General features: G+C 50.5%; 1 protein-coding gene across 2 annotated transcripts; it reads right to left on the reverse strand.

The window, feature by feature from the left end:
- Nucleotides 1–230: 230 nt before the first annotated feature.
- TBC1D13 (TBC1 domain family member 13) lies at nt 231–15,706 on the reverse strand. Of its 2 annotated transcripts, XM_030858443.3 has the most exons (12): nt 15,518–15,703; nt 14,325–14,398; nt 12,668–12,708; nt 12,004–12,065; nt 11,750–11,849; nt 10,803–10,885; nt 8,876–9,035; nt 5,789–5,999; nt 5,114–5,277; nt 4,019–4,179; nt 3,767–3,824; nt 231–2,853 (listed from the first exon to the last, which is right to left on the reverse strand). In XM_030858443.3, exons 1-12 carry the CDS (start codon nt 15,538–15,540, stop codon nt 2,788–2,790), a joined length of 1,203 nt encoding a protein of 400 aa, XP_030714303.1. In that variant the 5' UTR covers nt 15,541–15,703; the 3' UTR covers nt 231–2,787. The 2 variants fall into 2 exon arrangements, with proteins under 2 accessions (XP_030714303.1, XP_030714304.1); XM_030858444.3 differs by lacking the exon at nt 12,668–12,708 and having other exon boundaries at nt 15,518–15,706.
- Nucleotides 15,707–22,106: the final 6,400 nt, after the last annotated feature.

A 22,106-nucleotide genomic window follows, 5' to 3' on the forward strand; every position in this document is an offset into this window, starting at 1 on the left:
TAAAAAATAACTTGCTATGAAATCATAATGTAATAATACCTTCTGCCCCAGTGCACACTCTCTCCTCCCTACAACTGCAAATTGCAGTTGTTAAAGAGTTGAATAGGCTCTTCCAACAATTTCCTAACCTTTTCCTTTGACCATTCTAAGAGCTTCCTGACTCCATCTTTGCTCATTTTTCCTGCTCAGAGGTCCTGAAGGTTTCAGCCCCTCACAGAACCAATGCCCACTGCAAAGAACACATGATTTATTAAAGACAACTTGTCATCAACAGCACTGATTCAAAGAACGAAACAGATGAAAAAACAAAAGCAGACTAACATTCTGACCCTTGGAATGAGACCTGCTGAATTCATACAGCCCATTCTCTAAGCGTCCAAAGTCCTGGGGGCAGCTTCCCAAGCAGGAAGCCTCGGGGTCTCTAGCTCTCTGGGGACCTCCCTTGAGAGTCTGGGGAGGGAGAAGGGCAGGTCCTCCCATTGGCGAGCTCAGTCTAACCTGGACATGGTCCCTGTGCTCTTTTGACCTTCATCACAAGGTCAAGGAGAGGGCACTGGACCCAGGTCTGCCACTGAGGCAAATGAGACGCAGTGATTCTAGTATGGTCCCAGGAGGGAAGGTAGAGGGACAGGTAAGAGGCAATGCATCAGGTGTCCTGGGCAGTGTCTGCTGGGACCCAGGCTGTGGCCCAAGCGACAGGCTGTGAAGGGATCAAGTTGTGACTGAACCACCAGCTGACAAGTTCTGGGAAGAGGGTGAGCCAGGCTGCTGGGAAGCAGCGTTTCTACCCCATGCCGGTGTCTTGGAGGCCGGCAAGGATACCAACTCTCTCGTCTCCCTTAGACCCAGTTCTATTACAGAGCTCAGGGCCCTCCCAGGCAGGACCTGCTGGAAAACCAGGAAGGTCCCAGAGGCAGGCGGAGAGGATGTTGACTGACCTTGGAAGGTCAGGAAGACCATGACTCCAGCTGGTTTCCACCATTGGAGTCCTACCCTTCATCCCCAAATCAAGCACTTGCCAATCTGCAATAAATAACCAGGAGTCTGAATAAATAGTAAAAATCTCCCAAATACTGTGCTGGGAGAGGAGGAGGAAAAAGGCAAGTGCATGGAGTCCTAGAAGCATCCAATGGACAGCCTGGAAAGGCGCCTCCTTGGGAAAACTGTCCCTGGCCCATAGCCACAAGTCCTGGCTGTCAGGCTAAGGAAGTTTCCGGGGGGCCTGAGGGTCCCTGCTGGCCAGTCTGGGGAGATGAAGAGGACCCGTGCTACATGCTACGTTACCCAGCCTTCCAGATGCAAACCAGCTGCCTCCTCACAAAAGGAGGGAGGGCCTTGGTCGGAATAGGCCCACTAGTCCCACAGCCCAGCCTGGGAGGAGCCGGCTGCTCCTACTCGGTAGGCATGGGCCCCACATCCTGGAAGCAGCCCGGCAGGTGACCGGAGAAGGGCCTGCACCTCCTTCAGCTCCCCTGCCTGAGGGAGACATGGCTCTCCTGGCCCTGACAGGACCCAGGCCTTTGAGCTTGGCCACACCTGGCCCAGAGAGACTCCCTTTGATCCCACCGCCCTTTATGGGACTCGCCTGCCCTGGGCCGGCACCTGGAAGCCATGGGAACGACTACACCTTAGAAGCACCTGGATCCCAACCTTAATGTCCTTTTTCTTTCGGGAGAGAAGGACCTTTGGGGGAACCTCTGGAAGACCCAGCTCTCCCTCTCCTCCCCCCTCCCTCCCTGGGCAGGTGGGTAAGGCTCAAAGCTTCATGGGCTATTAATTCTCAGCAACTCTGGGTTTCCAAGAATCCTGCGGTGGGGCAAGGGTTCAGGGCCCTCGAGTGAGGCACTGTGGACTGGGGGCCCTGGGAGCGTAGACCTGGGAAATGGGAACAGGCTGCGAAGGTCAAGGCTGACCTCCAGGAGCCTGGCTCAGCCAGACTCTTCATTCTGTCTCCAGGGTTCTTGGGCATAGCGAGGAGGGTGGGGGAGAGGCTGGGGATAAGGCAACCCAAAGAGAGGGGAGAGAGCGAGCCAACGGAGAGAGGGGCGGACAGAGTGAGAGCCACACACCCTCAGTGAAAGAGGTGGAAGGAGAGAGAGGGAGACGGAGGCAGAGACAGACAAGAAGCAAAGACCAAGAGGGAGTCACCTCCCTCCATACACATGAAAACACACACAGACGAAAGAGAAGCACACAGGAGGGGGATTAGAAGACATACACAGCAACCCACAACTACACACACACACACACACACACACACACACACACACACAAACACTCTGTGGGAAAGAGACAGAGGGTGAGACCTGGGCCTGGCAGCCTCTTAGCTCCTTCACGGTGTCACCTTCCCTGTGGAGAAGGCCAAGCACCAACCTCCAGAAGTGGTTTCTGGCTCATTTGCCAAGCACCTCCCTGACCAGTGCCCAGAAGACAGAGCAGGAAGAGAGAAGCAGAGCAGAGGCAGGGAGGGGCCCCTGCCTGCCCGCAGGGCCCACATCTGCCCCAGCCCCAGGACACCACCTCACAAACTCCTGCCCTGCTCAGCAGCCTGGGTCAAGGGTCCAGGGTTGAAGGGGTGGAGTGGGGGGAGGAGCCAGGGCTCGGTGGTTGGGAAGAGCAGGGCCCAGCCGGCCCCCGGTGGGAGCGACCAGGGTGAGAGGCCTGGAGTGGGCTGATCCTGCAGCGGCCCCGCTGGCTGGGACCCCACGGCCTCCTGCACGTCCCAGAAGCTAGGGCACAGGGGTCGGCGGTGGCTTCTCTCCCAAACCTGGGCCTCTTGCTGCCAGGCTACTGGGAGTCTTGGAGTTCCTTGGCTTTCTGTAGGATCTGGCAGACGTCTGTGATGGGGTAATCCTGGGCAGGGGAAAGGCCAACAGTATGCTTGAGAATTCAGCTCACCCTTCACCACCTCTGCTGCCCCCAGCCCTCTCCAGTAGACCTGTCACCATGCTGGACCCCAGGCCTAAGGGATAGGGAGCACAGGGTAGGCCCAGTCTGCCCAAACCTTGCATGGAGCTATACTACACCCACTGCAGCAGTTAACTTAACCAACCCAACTAGTCACCACCCAAAAGGTCTCACAGCCCCTTCCCTAGGACAAGGACCACCTGCTTCACCTCTCCTCACTCCTGCCATCGAACCCTGACCTCCACTGACAATGAGCCTGGAATAGGGCCGGACACTGTCCATGTACTAGCTCACTGGGTCACCTCAACAGCCCAATGAGGGCTTACTGTGAATCTGCCCGTTTTACAGATCTAGTCAATGAAGTTATTGAAAACCAACCCCAGGCCAGGCGTTGGCAAAGAAATTATGGCCTAGAGAGGTTGCCACTTAGCTTAGGTCACATGACTAGCACGGGAGAACAAAGATGTGAACCCCAAATCGTCTGACTCTCAAGCCCATGTTCTTAACCACTAAAGCCCACGCTTTCCTTCCCCCGGTCTGAGCACGATTACCAACGGGCATTATAACCACATACTGGGTAATAAGTCGCAGCCTTGAGTGAATGACTTGGCTTCTCTGAACCAGCTTGGTTCAGAGAAGCCAAGTCATTCACTCAAGCCCACACCACACTCAAGGTCAGTGGCAAAGCCAGATTTAACCCAGATCCAAACACAGACCTGCCTCAGGGTCTGGACTCTTAAGCCCTGCTACCCTCTCCTGATCCTGACACAGCCTATCACAGCAGCTGGCATGGGGCAGCCGCCTGCTAAGTGTCTGTCTCATGGCTGAAGACTGAGCCTGCCCCTCCAAACTCCATTACCTGCAGGAGCCGCATGTTTACCGTAAAGTCCCCTTCCAGCAAGTGCTCGCGGATCAGTCTAAGAAAAACAAGCAACAAAAGCGCTGGGCCCCTGGGCCACTCTGAGTGCAGGCCCGCCGGGCCCCTTCCCGCTCCTGCCGCCCCACCGCACCCGCAGCAAGTTTGGTTTGATGCTCGCCTGAGAATCCCAGAAGCTCTCACCAGCCTCTCAAGAGCAGGCCCTGCCCGCCCCCTGCTCGCGGCCACACTCACATGAGCATGGCGCAGCAGACCAGAAGGAGGAAATCAAAGCGGCTGTTGTCGGCAAACAGGGAGTCCCAGATCCGGATGACATCAGGCAGCAAGAACTCCTGGGACAGCAGCAGCGTCAGCCAGCGGAAGGCGAAGAACTGGGGCTTGATATTCTGCTCTTGCTGGGGAGACAGAGGTGCAGGGTGGGTGCAAGAATCCGTGTTGGCTGGTTGCCACGGAACACCATGCAACCTATTAGACGTGAATTCATATAAGCAGCAGGCCAGGCGTAAGCGCCAGGCACGCTGGGGCGGGGATGGCACGGAGCTGCCTAGGGAGCCTCGCTCAGTGCAAGGCGCAGCTCCTGCTTGCTGCCAGCCAACGCCGTCAGATCGTCTGATGTTTTTCTGAGAGAAGCCAGATACCCAAACTTTTATATCAGCTCCTTAGATTAATAAATACACTACACAGATTATAACTTTGGATTTATAGACAGAGAAACCACTATTGGGCACTCATTACGTGTCTGGCCTTGTGCTTAACATGGTAAATATCTCACTTATTTACTCCATACGGCAGCCCTGCAAGGCAATTATTCCCAATGGAGATGAGCCCTCTGGTCAGCCACAGCGAATACTATTGACCGAAAAAGCGTGTTACAAAACAGCAAGATGTGATTCCATATTTGCTTAAAAAGATATGTTTATATATATATATCTTCTTGTTCATGAAACTTGTTTTGTTTATAAGTAAATGTCCTTTTTACTGAACTGTTTCCTGAAATAAACATGGAATGCCACTCCACTAATTTTTAAAAATGAAGTTCATACTTCCTTTCTTAGGGGACTAACAGCACACCGTAAAGGCCCCGCACCGCGCCTGGCACACGGGGCACCGCATCCACCTCCCCCACCCCCAGCCCGCTAGGCTCCCACCACCTGCTGCCCAGGTCCCCCGGCCCCGCCTCGGCACCCGGCTCAGCACTCCCTGGCGGCAGCAGCCAGTCCAAGCCCCAGGCTCCAGCCAGTCCTCACCCTGGGCCTGGGCTGCTCAGGAGCCTGCCGTCCTCTGCCCCTTTCTGTCTGCCCTGGCCCGTGTGGCGCTGGGGGTCCTCACCAGTTTCAGGTAGAGCTCCATGTCCTTATCCTTCAGGGTGGAGTACACCTTTTCCATCTTGTAGGTGATGCCACACTGTGAGTCGTCAAGGCTCTTGATGAAGTTGTCCCGGATCTCAGCCATGAGGTTGGTGAAGCAGAAAAAGGTGTCCGCCTCAGCGTGCTCTGGGAGAGATGGGCAGGGTGAGGGTAGCCGTGAGAGAACAGGCACCCTCCCGTGTCCCACCCCACCGCTCAGCTACGCGAGACCCCCCTCCCCTCTGAGCCTCACCAAGTCACCCCACCTTGGTCAGGCTGCGCCCCTCCTCTGTCCGTGGCCACTCTCCACCCCCGACTAAGGACATCACTTCTTTCTTCTCACACCTGACAATGCTGTACACCAGCTCAGCGACTGATTACATACTCTTCTGCTGACATTTTTTCATATCGTGACTTACTTAAATCTTTTCTATCGTTCAGCTTCCTGTATATACAGCTCATCTCCTCTACCAGAAATTCAGTTACAGATAGCAAGAGGTCAGTAAACATCTAACATTCTAGAAAGTTCAAGGCAGAAAAGATCTGAGATGATCCAGGCCAACCCGCTTATCCGACAGAAAATGAAGGCCCAAAAGAGGGAAGTGAGCTGCACAGCTAGATACAATAAAGCCCATTAGCCTGGAGCCCGTTTATCTACCCTTCCACTCGCTGTTGGGGTCGGTGGCAAAGGTGTAGTACAGGGGCCCCACGATCTCATTCATGCCCTGCACGTAAGCGATGCCAGGGTTGAGCTTGGCGTAGATGAACAGAATCCGCTCCACCACCTCCCAGTGGGCCTCACAGCCGTTGGGCAGCACCTGATACTCGTTCACGGATGAGGGCACCGCGTTCTTGTGCGGGGAACTCATCTGGGGGAGAAGAGGAGCAGCCCGTTAAGGTGGGTGGCACTACCGACAGTATGTTCTCACCGGATATGTTCACCCATGAGCCGAAACCTAACTTCCATCTCATGGGCAACCCAGGGCACAGAGGAACGCGTCCAACACCACCGGGAACAAGCGGACAAATCCAGAATGTGCGACACTCTACCAGCCAGCTGGGCTGCAATCTCATTTATGGTGATACAGGTCAGATGGTGCTTACCTCTGAGGGAAGGCGTACTGACTAGGAAGGGGCATGAGGGAACCTTCTGGATGATGGGAACGCTCCATGTCTTGATCTGGTTGGCAGTTACACGGGTGTATACATAAGAAAAAGTCCATCTAGTTGTATACCTAAGATTTGTGCATTTATTGTAAGTTATACTTCAATTAAAAAAAAACTTTAAAAAAATATAAAAATATATCAAAAACAGACAACTGGTTAAGACTCTTCAAAAAAGTCAAATGTTGAGGAAGGGGCAGTGGAGGCGTGCTCCAGATGAAGAGACTAAAGAAACGTAACATCCTAATGCAACGCATAAACACTGAAGAGGTGCTGGTCTGGATTTAAAACCACCAAAATATTCTTAGTACGACTGAGGACACCCGATCCTGGACTGGATGTGAGGTCTTATTACGGATTATGGTTAATCTCCGTAGATGAGACAATGGTAAGGAGGATGTCCTCATTCTCACGGGATGCCTGCTGAAGTACTTGGAGGTAAAGGGTCAGGACGTCTGTCTATATATGACACACACACAAACATGGCCAAAGGTCAACAACTGTTGAATTTAGGTGGAAAGTATATAGGTGTGCATTGTACTCTTCCTTCAACTTTTCTGAATGTTTCAAAATTTTCATAAGAAAAAGTTGGGAGATGAATGAAGAGATGATCCCTGCTGAAAACTCATGCAATAGAGCCGAGGTCCCCAACATCAGGATCCCCTGGGAGCTTCGTAAAGGTTCAGGTGCCTGGGGTTAACTGTATGAGAGCCACAGGCACGCCCACGCAGGGACAGAGTATGAAGCTGTCCGGGAAGCCCAGGGTCCTGGAAACAGGAAACTCCCTTTTCCACTATATATACACGTGTATACACATATACATATGCGTGTACGTGTGCACACACACAGACACACACATCACTAATGTTTACCCAGAGCTCCACAAGCCTTCCTGTTTAATGCCCTGAACGGCCTAGAATACTCTCTCAACATCATTTTCAAGATGAGGAAACTGAGGCTCAGAAATGTTAGGCCGCTCATCAGACGTCTCGCACTAAAGTGAGCCCAGACCAGCTCACTCTAGAACCCGAGGCCCAGGCCTCAGAGAGTGCCCACTGCTTTCCAAGAATCTGCACAGCCATGACCTCATTTCACCCTCTGGGCAATTCAAAAGCCAGACAGGGCGGAAATGATCACACCCAGTTTACAGAAGAGGCGGAGGCCCAGGAAGGTGAGTCTGGTGTTAGTTGCCCAGGATCAAACAGTCCGCTTAAACTCAAAACTGCCCAGCCACTGGTCCAGAGGTTTAGCAATGGAGCTTGCGGTCCGGTTCTCTATCACCAGGACCAGGTCCAAACCTAAAATCAGTTCTCAGCCACCAATTACTGTAGTAAAATGCATGACAGAAGCCGGGTCCCCATCTAGCCAGGCAGCTAGAACAGCAGCCAAGCAGCAGGGCCACCAACCCGGCCACGGGGCCACTTAGCCAAGCACGTGGCACCTCCTGACACACCCAGCTGTCGTGAGCACGTGGAACCCGGGGATCAGCCAGAACGGCCCCGTCACCCCTGTGGTGGAAAACGGCTGCTCTCCTGGAAACACAAAGCCCTGACCGGTCACTCCACTTGGGGGAAACGAGCTTAGCTTGTTGGAGGTTACAGAGGATTTTTCCATTGTTGGAAGACAGCGAAAAACTGTGAGGAACAAGTCAAAGCTCCAGGTGCCAAAGCAGTAGGTGTGAATTGAGGAACAAGACAACATACTTGTTTAGCTACAAGCAGCTTCTCAGAACCACAGGAACTTGCTAGAAGACCGAGGTTCAAGCACTCGGCATCACCCGGCCAGCACAAGACCTACCGTTCTTTTCTCCTAGGTCTCTCACACCCCTCCCCACTCCACCCCAGCCCCCACCCCCACCCCCACCCCCCGTTGCCTGGACGCCTCAGCTGCCTCCCAGGCGGCCTCTCCACCTCCATTCCTGCCCCCGCCAGTCAAATCTTGTATAAAGGCAGACTTAAATCACATCCCTGCTCTTAGAATGGTGCAGGGGTCCCCAGCCCCCAGGATAAAGGCCCCGCTGGCCTCACCACCACTCATCTCTCCAGCATCCTCCAGCAGCCCTCCCCCCCCAAACCCACCCCCCGACCCCGCCCTGCCCCACCTCATGCTGGACTCCCTTCCTTGAACACACCCAGCTCTCTCCGGCCTGAGGACGTCCACACATGCCATCCTCTCCACCTGGAAGTCTCTTTCCTCTTCATCCTTGGAGCCTCAGCTTAAATGTCACTTCCTCAGGGAAGTCTTCCCTGATGCCCAGACCAGGTCGGCTCCCCCCATCACTGTTCCCACCGCACCTTCTCATCACACTGGTAGTTACTTTTCCAAGCGCCGTCTACACCACAGACCAGAAGTGTGGCTCCTTCACTGCACAGCAGGGCCCTCCCCCACACCCATTACACCAGCCTTTGATGCCTGACTTTCAGAGAGAGCCTGGAGGGGGACCGGGCAGGACCAAGGCTGCTTTGGGTAACTCTCGGGGCAGACGGTCAGGGGTCTGATGGCCCGTGGCCACAAGTCCAAGAGAAGCAGGAAGGAAAAGGCGATCACGGGGCGTCCCTGGGGCTGCCAGGTTGCCTCTCACATTTGTGACCCCGCTCCGGTTCCGGGCCACCGTCTGGGATTTCAGTGTCGTCTGTTCCACCCGCTTACGAAGGGTCTCGAACTCATTCTGCGGATCCAGGATGAGGAGGCAGGGGTACTCGGTGGCCCTCTGGAAGAAGGATATGTCTGGGCACAGCCTTCTGTCAAGACGGAACAGGACAGGACTGTTACTCAGCGTGGAATTTTTAGGCATCCCACCAGCACCCTGCTGCCAGATGCCCCAGCATCCCCAAAGCCTCTTGTATGTGTGTGTGTGTTTTTTAATTAATAACATTTTATTTCAAAAGCAATACAGTCATGGTATATGTCTACATACCATATAGCTTACATGTATTTGCAAATAGACACACACACACGCATATGTATTTTTAAGTGTCCTTAGGGTCTTAACTCTTCTCTTAAAACAAACGTCTTTCCATGTCAACAATATCTCATATGTACAAACGTATCAACTGCATTGTGGCTTAAAATGGTAAAAGAGGTTTCGTTAAGTTACACATTATACAACAGAATGTTACACAGCTGACATAGGAGATGCTCAAGACAGAGCAAGAGAAAAAAGCAAGTTGGGAGACAGGCTCTAGATCGTGATCAAGTTTTTAAAATATATGTACTGCAGTACACGCACATTTTCCAAAGATCTTATACAGAGCACACTGCAAACTTGCCCTCTATAAACACTGAACAACGTGCTACAATCACTACCAGGGTAAGGACCTGTTTCCCCAGAACTGGGTTCAAGATGTGGTTCCTGACTTAAATGGGGCTATTAAACACCTGGTGAGCAGAGGCTCCAGACTGAGAAGGAAGGAGGCAAGAGCCTGTTCTGCCCCCTGGCTGAGCAGCCCAGGGTTGGGGTCCCACTGCGGGCACAATGCGCACAGGAGAGGAGCAGCCCCAGGTGGCGAGGGGCTGCAAACACAAACGGCGAAGGCAGAACTGAAAGCAGGCGGGCAGACTCAGAACCCAAGCTCTGAGCACTGGGTCCACTGCAGACAGGCCTGCCGGCTCCTCACCCAGCCCTGTGGAAGAGTCACCCGCTGCCAGACTCGCCCACCCAACAGGAAAGCACAGCCAGCGTCTCCACACTTCTCTACCAGGAGGAACGGCATGCACATGCACACAGCGTAGCTCACAGTTTAAAAAAAACACACTTCTGACCCTGTCGCTCCTGTGCTTAAAACCTCTGCGCGCCTGCCCCACATCCCTGGGATGGAGTGATGGTCCGACCCCCGCTTGCCTCCAGTGTGGTCGCAGGCACACGGGCCTTCGCACTGCTCCTCAGACAGCCAAGCTCTGCAGGCTCGCAGGGCCTCCCACAGCAGCTCCTTGCCCAGCACCACAGGGCCCTCCCCTCCCCTCCCTCCTGCCCCAAGGTGCCCGCTCCTCCCATCTCAGCTGCCGCCTCAGGCGAGGCTTCCCGACCTCAGGGTGCCCTGAAGCACCCTGAACTCTGCCTTCAGAGCATTCTCCACAACCTTTAGTGACACGGATCTGTTTTGTTGAACATCCGTCTTCCCGTCCTCCCTGCCAGCTTCTAGGTTCCTTAAGGAGAGGGGCCATGTCTGTCTATTCCGCGTTCAACGCCCAGCCTGCCATTGAGCCTGCCATGTAGCGGGGCCTCCATATTTGCTGAAGGAAGGAAGAGATGAATCCACAGACGCCAGGGCTACAACTGAAACTAAGGCAGGGAGAGAGGAGAGCCGGGCACTCAGGGCACTCACCGCACCGCCAGCCCCACCCCAGGCCTGCTACCACTAGGGCCTGGACGCAGCTACCAGGACAACTCACCAGCAGTTCCTCAAACACGCCCCTGCGGGCCTGGGCTGGGAAGGGACAGGGCAGAAGAACTGGAAATCCCACAGAAGCCCCAGGGGCCGGCTCCCAGCGCCCAGCGCCCTGCTCACCGGACATCTTTGTCGATCTGCAGCAGCACCTCGTTGTCCTTGAAGTACGTGTTCCATCGGCTGTCGGGGTTAGGGTTGAGTGGCTGTCAGGGAAAATGAGCTGCTCTGTCCTCGGCCGGCTAGAAGCCCAGGGACAGATACCAGTCTGGGGGCCTGAGCAGTGCCTCCGAACCAGCATTCCCAGCAGAGACGCAGCTGTTGCTGAGACAGCCTGTGAGCTAGCTGGGGGGCAGCACAGGCCTCGTGCAGCCTCCCAAAGCACGATCACACTCCACACCCGGAAGCCGAGCCCCGTAGTCCGCTCTGAGTACTCCCCTGCGCAGCAAGGACTCTGTCTTTCCTGTCTGTAGCTCTAGAATGCTGCATGTAACAGGTGCTCACTAAACGCTTGCCTGCTGAATGAATGAATATTGTATCATTAGGTCTCTTCGAATCTAACTCATTACTACTTTGAGTTGCCAATTCCAGTCCTTGGAGGATCGGCCTGGGTCCAATCCATCTCCACTTCCCGACTGCAAAGCACCAGGGAGGAGCTCGGTATTTGTGGCTGGAACGAGGCTTCCTCCAGGCCACACAAAGGCAGTTTATCCTCCCGCCGGCCCTGCTCTGACTCCCTTCAACTATATCACAGAACCTTCCTCGAGGAAGGGGACTGAGGAGGAAAGGAGACAATGCACGTGGAGGACCTGGCTCAGCGCTGCACACACACGCTCCTGTGATCCCAGTCATTGCTTACAGTCCCGACTGGGCCCAGAGCCTGCGGAGAACAGGGAGAGACAACAGCCTTCAGGGGCTGAGGAGCTAAATGCAGAAATGAGGTACTGGGAGGGCCAGAGGGGACCAAGAGCAGCTGCACCTGGCCTCTGGCATGAGGGACCTAGTCCATTCCAAAGCCCACACCTCTCCCCACTCTGCAGCCTCGGTCCCCACTGCGGACCCCTACTCACATGGTCCTCAAAGGTCACATCCTCCCTGGATACACCCATGTTGGCCTTGGCGATGCCAGGCTGGATGATCATTTCCCTCAGGAACTGAGAATACAGCTCCCTGTAGGAGAGAAGAGGAGAGAGGGATGATCCCCAAAGGTCTCACCCAGGGAGCCCGGAGCGCAGCAGCAGCAACAGGAAGTGGGCCGGGCTCACACCACCTGCTCTGTCTGATACAAAGGGCCTCCCATCACCCGCCTTTGTCAGGGTCTCACCTCTGCTTGGCCAGGATGGAGGTCCAAGACGCTCTCTCTAAGGGGAGGTAGTTCAAGAGAATCTGCAGAGAGAGAGAAGAGCAAAGCTCTGGCGATCCCCCCAGCCCAACCCTGGAAGTAGATGGAGGCTGAGAGGCCTCAAAGAAAATGTCTGAGAAACCCCGGAGACAGCAAGATGGGCTAAATAAAACCCAGGAACACAGGCATGGGCTGGGGGCAGCCTCCCCTTTTCTCCCCACTGGCTTCCCCCACCTTCATCTTGAACCAGCCCTTTTTACTGCATTTCCTCACACAGACTCTTCCAAACGATAATAAAACTCTGTGCTCAAAGGGGTTGGAAACCAGGAAACCGGGGTTCTGCTCCCACCTCAGCGAAAGGCTTTAGGCGAAGCGCAGCCTTTTTTTGTCCCAATAAGCATCACTACCACTGAGCTGTCTGGACCAGGAAGCAGAGGGCTTCGCTGGCATTACAAAGTGTTCCATCCCCAAGGGGATCCTGGAGGGGACGCCAAGAGAAACAGAAAACACAGAACTTCCCAGAAGAGCTTCCTGGGACAAGCAAGGAAAGACAGAGAACAGGAAGAAGGGGCCAGGGGTGGGGGCAGCCCATGCAGGAACCCAGGGACTCTCAGAAGAGCAGAAGCTCCAACCCAGGCACACCCACCTTCCAGCAGAGGCACCGCAGTCCGCCCTCACAGGGGATGCCTGTGGACATAGCAGGCAAAGGTCACGCCCCCGCAGAGTCCCAGAACCCCCCAGTCCTCCACCTTGGAGCCAGTCGGCAGGGAATGGAGTGGGCAAGAAGTACTTCTTCAAGGATGGTTTTCTGCCAGAAAGATCACTAGACTAGATGCTAATCCTGTGTGTACTCTCTCTCCATGGCCCGTCTGGAATGTTCTTTTGAGGATAACACCTTCTCACCCTTGATATTTCTTCCTCAGAGCAGCCTTTACCAACCACCATCTCTTCCCAAACAAAGTCAGGTCCCTTGACATAAACAGTAATAACTCCATCGCTTCTCCTTCACAACATCCACCACAAATGGGATCGTATAATGTAATTTGTATATTTATTTAACATCTTTAACCCCTACTACTGGGTAAGCCCCAGAAAGACGAGGACCAAATTTGTCTTACAGTCCCAGTACCTAGCCCAGGGCATGGCCCACAACAGGTAGTCCATAAGTATCTGTGGAATATAAACAAAGCTATGAATGCTAAGTGTTTTGGGCTTCACGGACATTATTTCACTTAATCCTCATTACAGCCCTAGTAAGTAGGGAAGATCAGCATTATTGTCCCCATCTTACAGATAAAGAAACGCATCTGTAAAGATAGAGAAATCAAGGACTCACACACAGGTCTGTCTGACTCTAGAGCCCAACTCAGCAGGCTGCATCCCCTGGGGCCTGGCAGATTCTTCAGCTCAGCACAGATGCCAAAACCCCTCAAGATCTTCAGGGCCATGTTATAACGCAGAAACTAACACACCACTGTAAAGCAATTATACTCCAATAAAGATATTTTAAAAAATAATTTAAAAAAAGATCTTCAGGGCCTAAATATCACTCCTGAACAGAAAAACAAACTTCTCCTGAAATACTGTCATGAACCTCGCTAAAGCAGCTGTTGCTACCGTCTCCCCAGTACAGTGAACAGGAGCTACCCACCTCAGAATCTGCATGGGGATGAAGAAGGCAACTCAAGCATTACTTGCTGACAAAGTTACAAGGGCAGAGCAGTCACAAGAAGCTACCCAGAACACCTTCGGGTATTTTTAAAGACAAGCAAAAGCCTCTGTGTTGAGAAGTTAACAGGCCACGGAGGGCAAAGTCAAAAGCTGCTGGGGTTCAGCTCCTTAAAGTGAGTGTCTCAAGGCTGGAATCTTACCATTAACCAAAGTTCACTGTTGCCTGAGTTGGCTTTGATCCTAAGCCAGGGATAGAACCAGGAACCACTCTGTAGCTAACCAAATTCTACAAGACAGGAAGCTTGCTGAGGAATGAGGAAAGACCTGACCTCTGCTCACGAAGTCTCCCCTCTGCCCTCCAGTTACTCTCAGGAAGCAATGAGCATCATTTATAGGCCCATAAGCACCCTGTCTAAGGCCTACAGGCATGCTAATTGTGGCCGCCACTGCTCCAGGAACCCCCTCCAAGCTCAGGGTAGTCACTGGTTGTTCAGCTCCACAGAAGCTGGAGATGGCCCCAAAAGGCAGGCTGGCCCCCAGACCCAGCCCGGTGTGGCCTTGGGCACCCTCCCCTCCATCTTAGTCACAACGCTGCTCTAGGAAAACCCTGAAAACGGAGAGTTGCCTCTTACCGCTAAAACTGAGTTCCTGAAGCTTTTCCAAGGCAATCGTGGGCTCCTTCAGGACATCCTGGAAATCTGCAATCCTAGAAGGAGGGAGGGGGAGGCAAATGGAGGACAACCAAACCCCAAGATGACAGGCTTAGTGACCACTCCTAAAGCCCACAGCTCCCTTACACCACCAGTCTCCAACCTGTTCTTCCCTCCCCTTCGGGACATACAGATGTGCAAAGCTCAAGCAAAACCTGGCCAAAGGCAGCTTTGGAGAACTAGAGATCACTTTTTCCTCTAAGCCCAGAAACGTACAGATATTCTTGTCTAGAGGTTCTCAAATGAGCACCACGAAATCAGACACATTCTAATATTTAGTGAGCTGGCATTTATACGGCACTTCCTGCTGGCCAGGCCCAACACACTGCTGCTATCTGAACTCAAAAAACCCTAGGAATCAGGAGTAATTTGATCTGTAGACAAGGACCTGTGTAATCAGCATTCCAGGCTCAAATGTATAACCATTAGAAGACCTCTGGGCCTGCCCGCAGGCAAGGACAAAAGGTTTAAAAAACAAGTCCTGCACCACGGGGGTGGGGGGGAAAGTGGGGGGAGGGGGATGAATTGGGTGATTGGGATTGACATATATACACTAATATATAAAACAGATAACTCATAAGAACCTGATGTACAAAAAGTAAATAAAATTATATTTAAAAAAAAACAAGTCCTGGAGGAAAACTGAAGTGAGCAAAATTAGCCAACGCTGCAGGATTTGGCCTGAGAAGAGAACAAACTGGAGAATCCAGGTTTTCTAGCATTTCTAGTAAGAAAAGGACACGTGGGACGGGGAGCATCTGGACAGACTAGGGTACTGGGGCAAAGGGTTAACAAGGGAAAAAAGGACGGGAGGTGGGGGTGAGATCGGGCATCGAGGCCCTGGAAGAGGAAGACACCAGGGGAAGGGATCCAGGGCGAGGAAGAGACAGAAAGAGAGAAAAGGGGCGACACCGAGGGGCAGGAGAGGTGTCCACGTTCCGTGCCCCCCTCAGGCCCACAGCAAAGAGGTTGTAAAGTAGGCGCCCAAAACCTTCTGCCAGGGGCAGGGCGGGGGGTGTCTCGGTTCATGGCCGCATCCGCGCGCCCCCTACGCAGGTCAGAAGGGGCAACCCGGCCAGGAGCGGCCTGGATGGTCTGCCCCAATGGCCCCTTACCGGCTCTTGTGCAGACTCGACATGGTGTTGACTTCCGGATCCCCCCGCTGCCTCCGCCGCCGCCAGCGCCGCCGCCCCTCAGGGACGCGGGGCGCTGGGCAAAGGCCTCCGACCGGAAACTCAGCCTCAGGCGCGCGCGTTCTGCTCCGCCCCGCCCCGTTCACGTGCCACCCCTTCTCCGCTCTGCCTTCTGGCGGCGCGGCGGGGTGGGCGGGGCAAGAGAACGCCGGGAACACGGTCCCGCCTCCGCTCCCCCACCTACGAGGCCCGCGGACCTAGAGCGCCATCGTGCAGGTGACCGCGCGGTCTATGCTCCCCAAGGCTATTCCTTGACCTTTCCTGGGCTTCAGCTTCCAACTAGGCAGTATATCTGTCACCTTGTCCTCTTCCTTACACGTTCATCACCTGCAATAAGCTATTGAGTTATCGTTTCAGGGATGTAGACCTTCCCTGCTAAACTATACAAGGCCTGCCTGCTGGTCTTTTCACTGCTGAACCCTCGACGCCTATAGCAGTGACTGCACAGAGCAGATGGTTCAATAAACATTGGATGGAAGAGCAAGACTACAGTTCAGTGTTTCCTTGACTTTTGGATTTCATGAACATGAAATTTATCATAATATCAGGACAATAGAAAAGGAAAGCCAAAATTTCAGGATCCTTCCCAAGAAAAAACAGTTGGCAGCCTCTCAGTGTTTTTTCTCTACACCTATATGTGCATATGTGCATAATTGTCCTTTTTTTTTTTTTTTTTCAGAAGGGAAATTTTATTTTATTTATTTTATGTTTGGCTGCGTTGGGTCTTCGTTGCTGCGCTCAGCCAGCTGGGCTGCTCTTTGTTGCAGTGCCCGGGCTTCTCCTTGCAGTGGCTTCTCCTTTCGTGGAGCACACGCTCTAGGTGCTCGGCATCAGTAGTTGTGGCGTGCAGGCTTCAGTAGTTGTTGCTCGCGGGCTCTAGAGCGCAGGCTCAGTAGTTGTGGCGCACGGGCTTAGTTGCTCGGCGGCATGTGGGATCTTCCCAGATTGGGGATCAAACCCTTCTCCCCTGCATTGGCAGGCAGATTTTCTTTTTTTAAATAAATTCATTTATTTATTTTTGGCTGTGTTGGGTCTTTGTTGCTGCGCACGGGCTTTTTAGCTGCGGCAAGCGGGGGCTACTCTTCATTGCAGTGCTTTCTTTTGTTGCAGAGCACAGGCTCTAGGAGCGCGGGCTTCAGTAGTTGCAGCACATAGGCTCAGTAGTTGTGGCTCACGGGCTCTGGAGTACAGGCTCAGTAGTTGTGGCACACGGGCTTAGTTGCTCCGCAGCACGTGGGATTTTCCCGGACCAGGGCTCGAACCAGTGTCCCCTGCATTGGCAGGTGGATTCTCAACCACTGCACCACCAGGGAACTCCTGTCCGTCCTTTTTAAATTTCTCCACAGATCGGTGAAAAGTTTGTCACTGGACTGTATAATCTCGAAAGCCCTTCCAGCTCTCAGCTGCTGCCCACCAGGATTTCACTACTCCATGGAGCAAGCACAGGGAGACCTGTTCCTTTATTCACTCATCCCACAATTTCTGCTCCCACTATGTGCTAGGTACTGTGATAAATGTTTCATCAGAATACAAAGATTATGTTCCTTTGCATGAAATGTAAGAAATGAATAAATGTTGACTTAATTGCACAATAGGACAGGAATTTTTTCCAGGTTAAAAAAAAAAATACCACCAGCCCTTTGAAAGATTGATTAGAAAGACAGGGAAAAACACAAACAACGTGTTAAGAAAAAAAGACAGTTGGCTATCATTTGGAAAAAAATAAAGGTCTGTTCTTATCTGACATCTGACAGGAAAGTAAATTCTGAATGAATTAAAGCTCTGCAAGGGAAAAATCCTATGGGATTAGAACAAAAATATATAGAAAAATGTTTAGAATCTTGGAGAAGGAAGACATAAGGCCCAGAAGCCATGAAATATAAGACAGATATATAACTACCTAAAATTTTCAGTCTCTAAATGGTAAAGGAAAAGACAAGCATCAACAGGGGAAAATATATGTACCCTTTATGATAAAGGGTTAATCTCCCTAATGTATAGAGAGTTCTTAAATCAACAAGAAAAAGACAAACACCCCAAGAAGAAGAAGAAAAAAAAAAGCATTCAGTCATTCAAGAAATGTATTGAGTGCCTACGACATGCCAGATATGTCCTAGGTATTGGGAATTTAGTAGTGAATAAAAGACAAAAATCTCTGCCTTCGAAGCACTGACATTTTAGTGAGGGGAGTTAGACATTAAATAAGGTAAATAAGTAAACTAAATGGTACATCAGATGGTGATAAATTCCGACAGGGGAAAATAAAACAGGAGTGGGCAGCGGGAGGGGCTGCAATTTTACATAGGGGGTCAGGAAAACTGCTCTGAGGTGATGTCTAAGCAAACACCTGAAGGAGGTAAGACAGCAACGCTTATAAGCAGGCACTTCAAAGAAGAAATGAGACTTCTCTCGTGGTGCAGTGGGTAAGAAGCCGCCTGCCAATGCAGGGGACACGGGTTTGAGCCCTGGTCCGGGAAGATCCCCCATGCAGTGGAGCAACTAAACCTGTGCGCCACAACTACTGAGCCTGCGCTCTAGAGCCCACGAGCCACAACTACTGAGCCTGCGTGCCACAACTACTGAAGCCTGCGTGCCTAGAGTCTGTGCTCCACGACAAGAGAAGCCACTGCAATGAGAAGCCCGCGCACCGCAACGAAGAGTAGCCCCCGCTCGTCACAACTAGAGAAAGCCCGCGTGCAGCAACGCAGACCCGCAGCCAAAAATAAATAAATAAATAAATTTATTTTTTAAAAAAAGAAGAAATAAAAATGTCTCGCTAGAACCTGAAATAACAATAAATTGGACTAATACTCAGAGGAATATGAATTGAACAACCATACTGTGCCTCTTGGTCTGGGAAAAGTCATCAGTATTTATTGCACCTACCATCACTAGGTTGTAGAGAAACAAACTTCTCTCAAACAGCTTTAAAGAGAGTTAACCTGTAAAGACTTTTCACAGAGCAATTTGACAAGCACTAATAAAAATTTTTTAACTTTATATATTGAAATATTATAGGTTCTCCTCAGTGGTTTCTTTTTTATTTTTCTTCTTTTTTTTTTTTTTGGCTGTGCTGCGCGGCTTGCGGGATCTTAGTTCCCCAATCAAGGATTGAACTCGGGTCCTCAGCAGTGAAAGCATGGAGTCCTAACCCCTGGACCGGCAGGGAATTCCGCTGGTTTCATTTTTTTTTTTTTTTTTTGGTACGCGGGCCTCTCACTATTGTGGCCTCTCCCGTTGCGGAGCACAGACTACGGACGCGCAGGCTCAGCGGCCATGGCGCACGGGCCCACCCACTCCGCGGCATGTGGGATCTTCCCGGACCGGGGCACGAACCCGTGTCCCCTGCATCGGCAGGCAGACTCTCAACCACTGCGCCACCAGGGAAGCTCCCTATTATTTATTTTTAATTGCTTTTCTTGATCTCGTATCCAGAAATCTTGCTAAACTCAATCATTAGTTTGAGGACTTCCCTGCCACGGAGCAACTAAGCCTGTGCGCCACTAGTGCTGAGCCTGCGCTCTAGAGCCCGCGTGCCACAATTACTGAAGCCCGGGCGCCTAGAGCCTGTGCTCTGCAATAAAGAGAAGCCACTGCAATGAGAAGCCTGCGCACGGCAAATTTATAAAAAAACAAACAAAAAAAATGAATTCAGTTTATTCTGTTGAAAATTCTGTTAAAATTTTTGCATCTATATTCACAAGGGATATTGGTCTATAGTTTTATATTCTTGTCATGTCTTTGTCTATCTTTGGTATCAGGGTAATGATGGCCTCATAAAATGAGTAGGAATGTCTTCCCTCCCCTTCAATTTTATGGAAGTTGTGTAGAACTGGTATTATTTGGTATATTTACCCCTTAAGTGTCTGGTAGAATTTATGAGAGATGTTTTTTAATTTTTTTAAAATTTATTTTATTGAAGTGTAGTTGATTTCTGGTGTACACCAAAGTGATTCAGTTACATATATATATATATATATATATATATATATATATATATACATATACATTCTTTTTCATATTCTTTTTTACAGTGACAATCTTTTTTTTTTTTTTCGGTACCCGGGCCTCTCACTGTTGTGGCCTCTCCCGTTGTGGAGCACAGGCTCCGGACGTGCAGGCTCAGCGGCCATGGCTCACGGGCTCAGCCGCTCCACGGCATGTGGGATCTTCCCAGACCGGGGCACGAACCTGTGTCCCCTGCATCGGCAGGCGGACTCTCAACCACTGTGCCACCAGGGAAGCCCTCATACTCTTTTTTTAATGTTTATTTTTTATTTAATTTTTCTTATTAGTCATCCATTTTATACACATCAGTGTATACATGTCAATCCCAATCGCCCAATTCATCCCAGCACCACCTCCACCCCCCCGCCGCTTTCCCCCCTTGGTGTCCATACATTTGTTCTCTACATCTGTGTCTCAATTTCTGCTCTTCAAACCGGTTCATCTGTACCATTTTCTAGGTTCCACATATATGCGTTAATATATGATATTTGATTTTCTTTCTGACTTACTTCACTCTGTATGACATTCTCTAGATCCATCCACATCTCTACAAATGACCCAATTTTGTTCCTTTTTATGGCTGAGTAATATTCCATTGTATATATGTACCACATCTTCTTTATCCATTCATCTGTCGATGGGCATTTAGGTTGCTTCCATGTCCTGGCTATTGTAAACAGTGCTGCAATGAACATTGGGGTGCATGTGTATTTTTGAATTATGGTTTTCTCTGGGTATATGCCCAGTAGTGGGATTGCTGGATCATATGGTAATTTTGCTTTTAGTTTTATAAGGAACCTCCAGACTGTTCTCCACAGTGGCTGTATCAATTTACATGCCCACCAACAGTGCAAGAGGGTTCCCTTTTCTCCACACCCTCTCCAGCATTTGTTGCTTGTAGATTTTCTGATGATGCCCATTCTAACTGGTTTGAGGTGATACCTCATTGTAGTTTTGATTTGCATTTCTCTAGTAATTAGTGATGTTGAACAGCTTTTCATGTGCTTCTTGGCCATCTGTATGTCTTCTTTGGAGAAATGTCTATTTAGGTCTTCTACCTAAATTTGTCAACCAAATTCCACCAATAAGAAGATTGTGCAATTACTGTAATACAATGCAACCATTCTAAAGAATTAAACAGGATTATATGATATGACATAAAAAGTGATAAAAATATGTCCCAGAACAATTTGTATAGAATGATCCTATTTATGTTGTTAAATCCATCTTGCATCATGAGTTTACATATACATGTTTATAAATGCATTTTTAACACCTTTATTGGGATATAATTCACATACCGTTTTTTTTTTTCTTTTTTTTTCTTTTTGGTCTTCATTGCTGCATGCTGGCTTTCTCTAGTTGTGCTGAGCGGGGGCTACTCTTTGTTGTGATGCGTGGGCTTCTCATTGCAGTGGCTTCCCTTGTTGGGGAGCATGGGCTCTAGGCATGCGGGCTCAGTAGTTGTGGCTCACAGGCTCTAGAGCACAGGCTCAGTAGTTGTGGCGCACGGGCTTAGTTGCTCCACAGAATGTGGAATCTTCCCGGACCAGGGCTCAAACCTGTGTTCCCTGCATTGGCAGGCGGATTCTTAACCACTGAGCCACCAGGCAAGCCCCGCATATACAATACCTTTAGAGCATACATTTAAAGTGAACAATTCACTGTTTCTCAGAATATCCACAGAGCTGTACATATACAACTATCATCCATCAACCATGCAATGATCATCACCATCTAATTTTAGATCATTTTCATCACCCCAAAAAGAAACCCTGTACCCATTAGCAGTAATTCCTTTTTCCCCCACCCCCTCAGCCCTAGGCAACCACTAATCTACTTTCTGTCTCTATAGATTTGTGTATTCTGGACATAGGAATATAATCATAAATGTATCATCTTTTGTGACTGGTATCTTTCATTTACCATGTTTCCAAGTCCCATGCATATTGTAGCATGTATCACTACTTCATTCCTTTTTCTCACCAAATAATATTCCATCGTATGACTATATTATTCCATATCATATTCATTCTCCAGTTGAAGGACATTTGGGTTATTTCTACTTCTTGTCTATTATGAATAATGGTGCTGTGAAAATTTTCTCTTGAGTATATACTTAGAAGTGGAATTGCAAGGTTATATGATAACTCTATGTTTAACTTTTTTGAAGAACTGCCAAACTGTTTTCCAAAGCTGCTGCACCATTTTAAGTTCCCATCAGCAACGTAGGAGGGTTCCCATTTCTCCACATCCTGGCCAATACTTGTTATTGTCTATCTCTTTGATTGTATCCATCCTAGGATATGAAGTTGTATCTCTTTGAGGTTTTGATTTACATTTTCCTGATGACTAATGATGTCGAGTATAATTTCGTGTGCTTCTTGGCCATTTGCGTATCTTCTTTGGAGAAATGTCTAGTCAGCTCTTTTGCCTATTTTACATTAGGTTACTTGTCTTTTTATTATTTAGTCATAAATTCTTTATATAGTCTGGATTACTA

The sequence above is a fragment of the Globicephala melas genome, chromosome 6, assembly GCF_963455315.2.
Source record: "Globicephala melas chromosome 6, mGloMel1.2, whole genome shotgun sequence".
Taxonomy (NCBI): Eukaryota; Metazoa; Chordata; class Mammalia; order Artiodactyla; family Delphinidae; genus Globicephala; species Globicephala melas.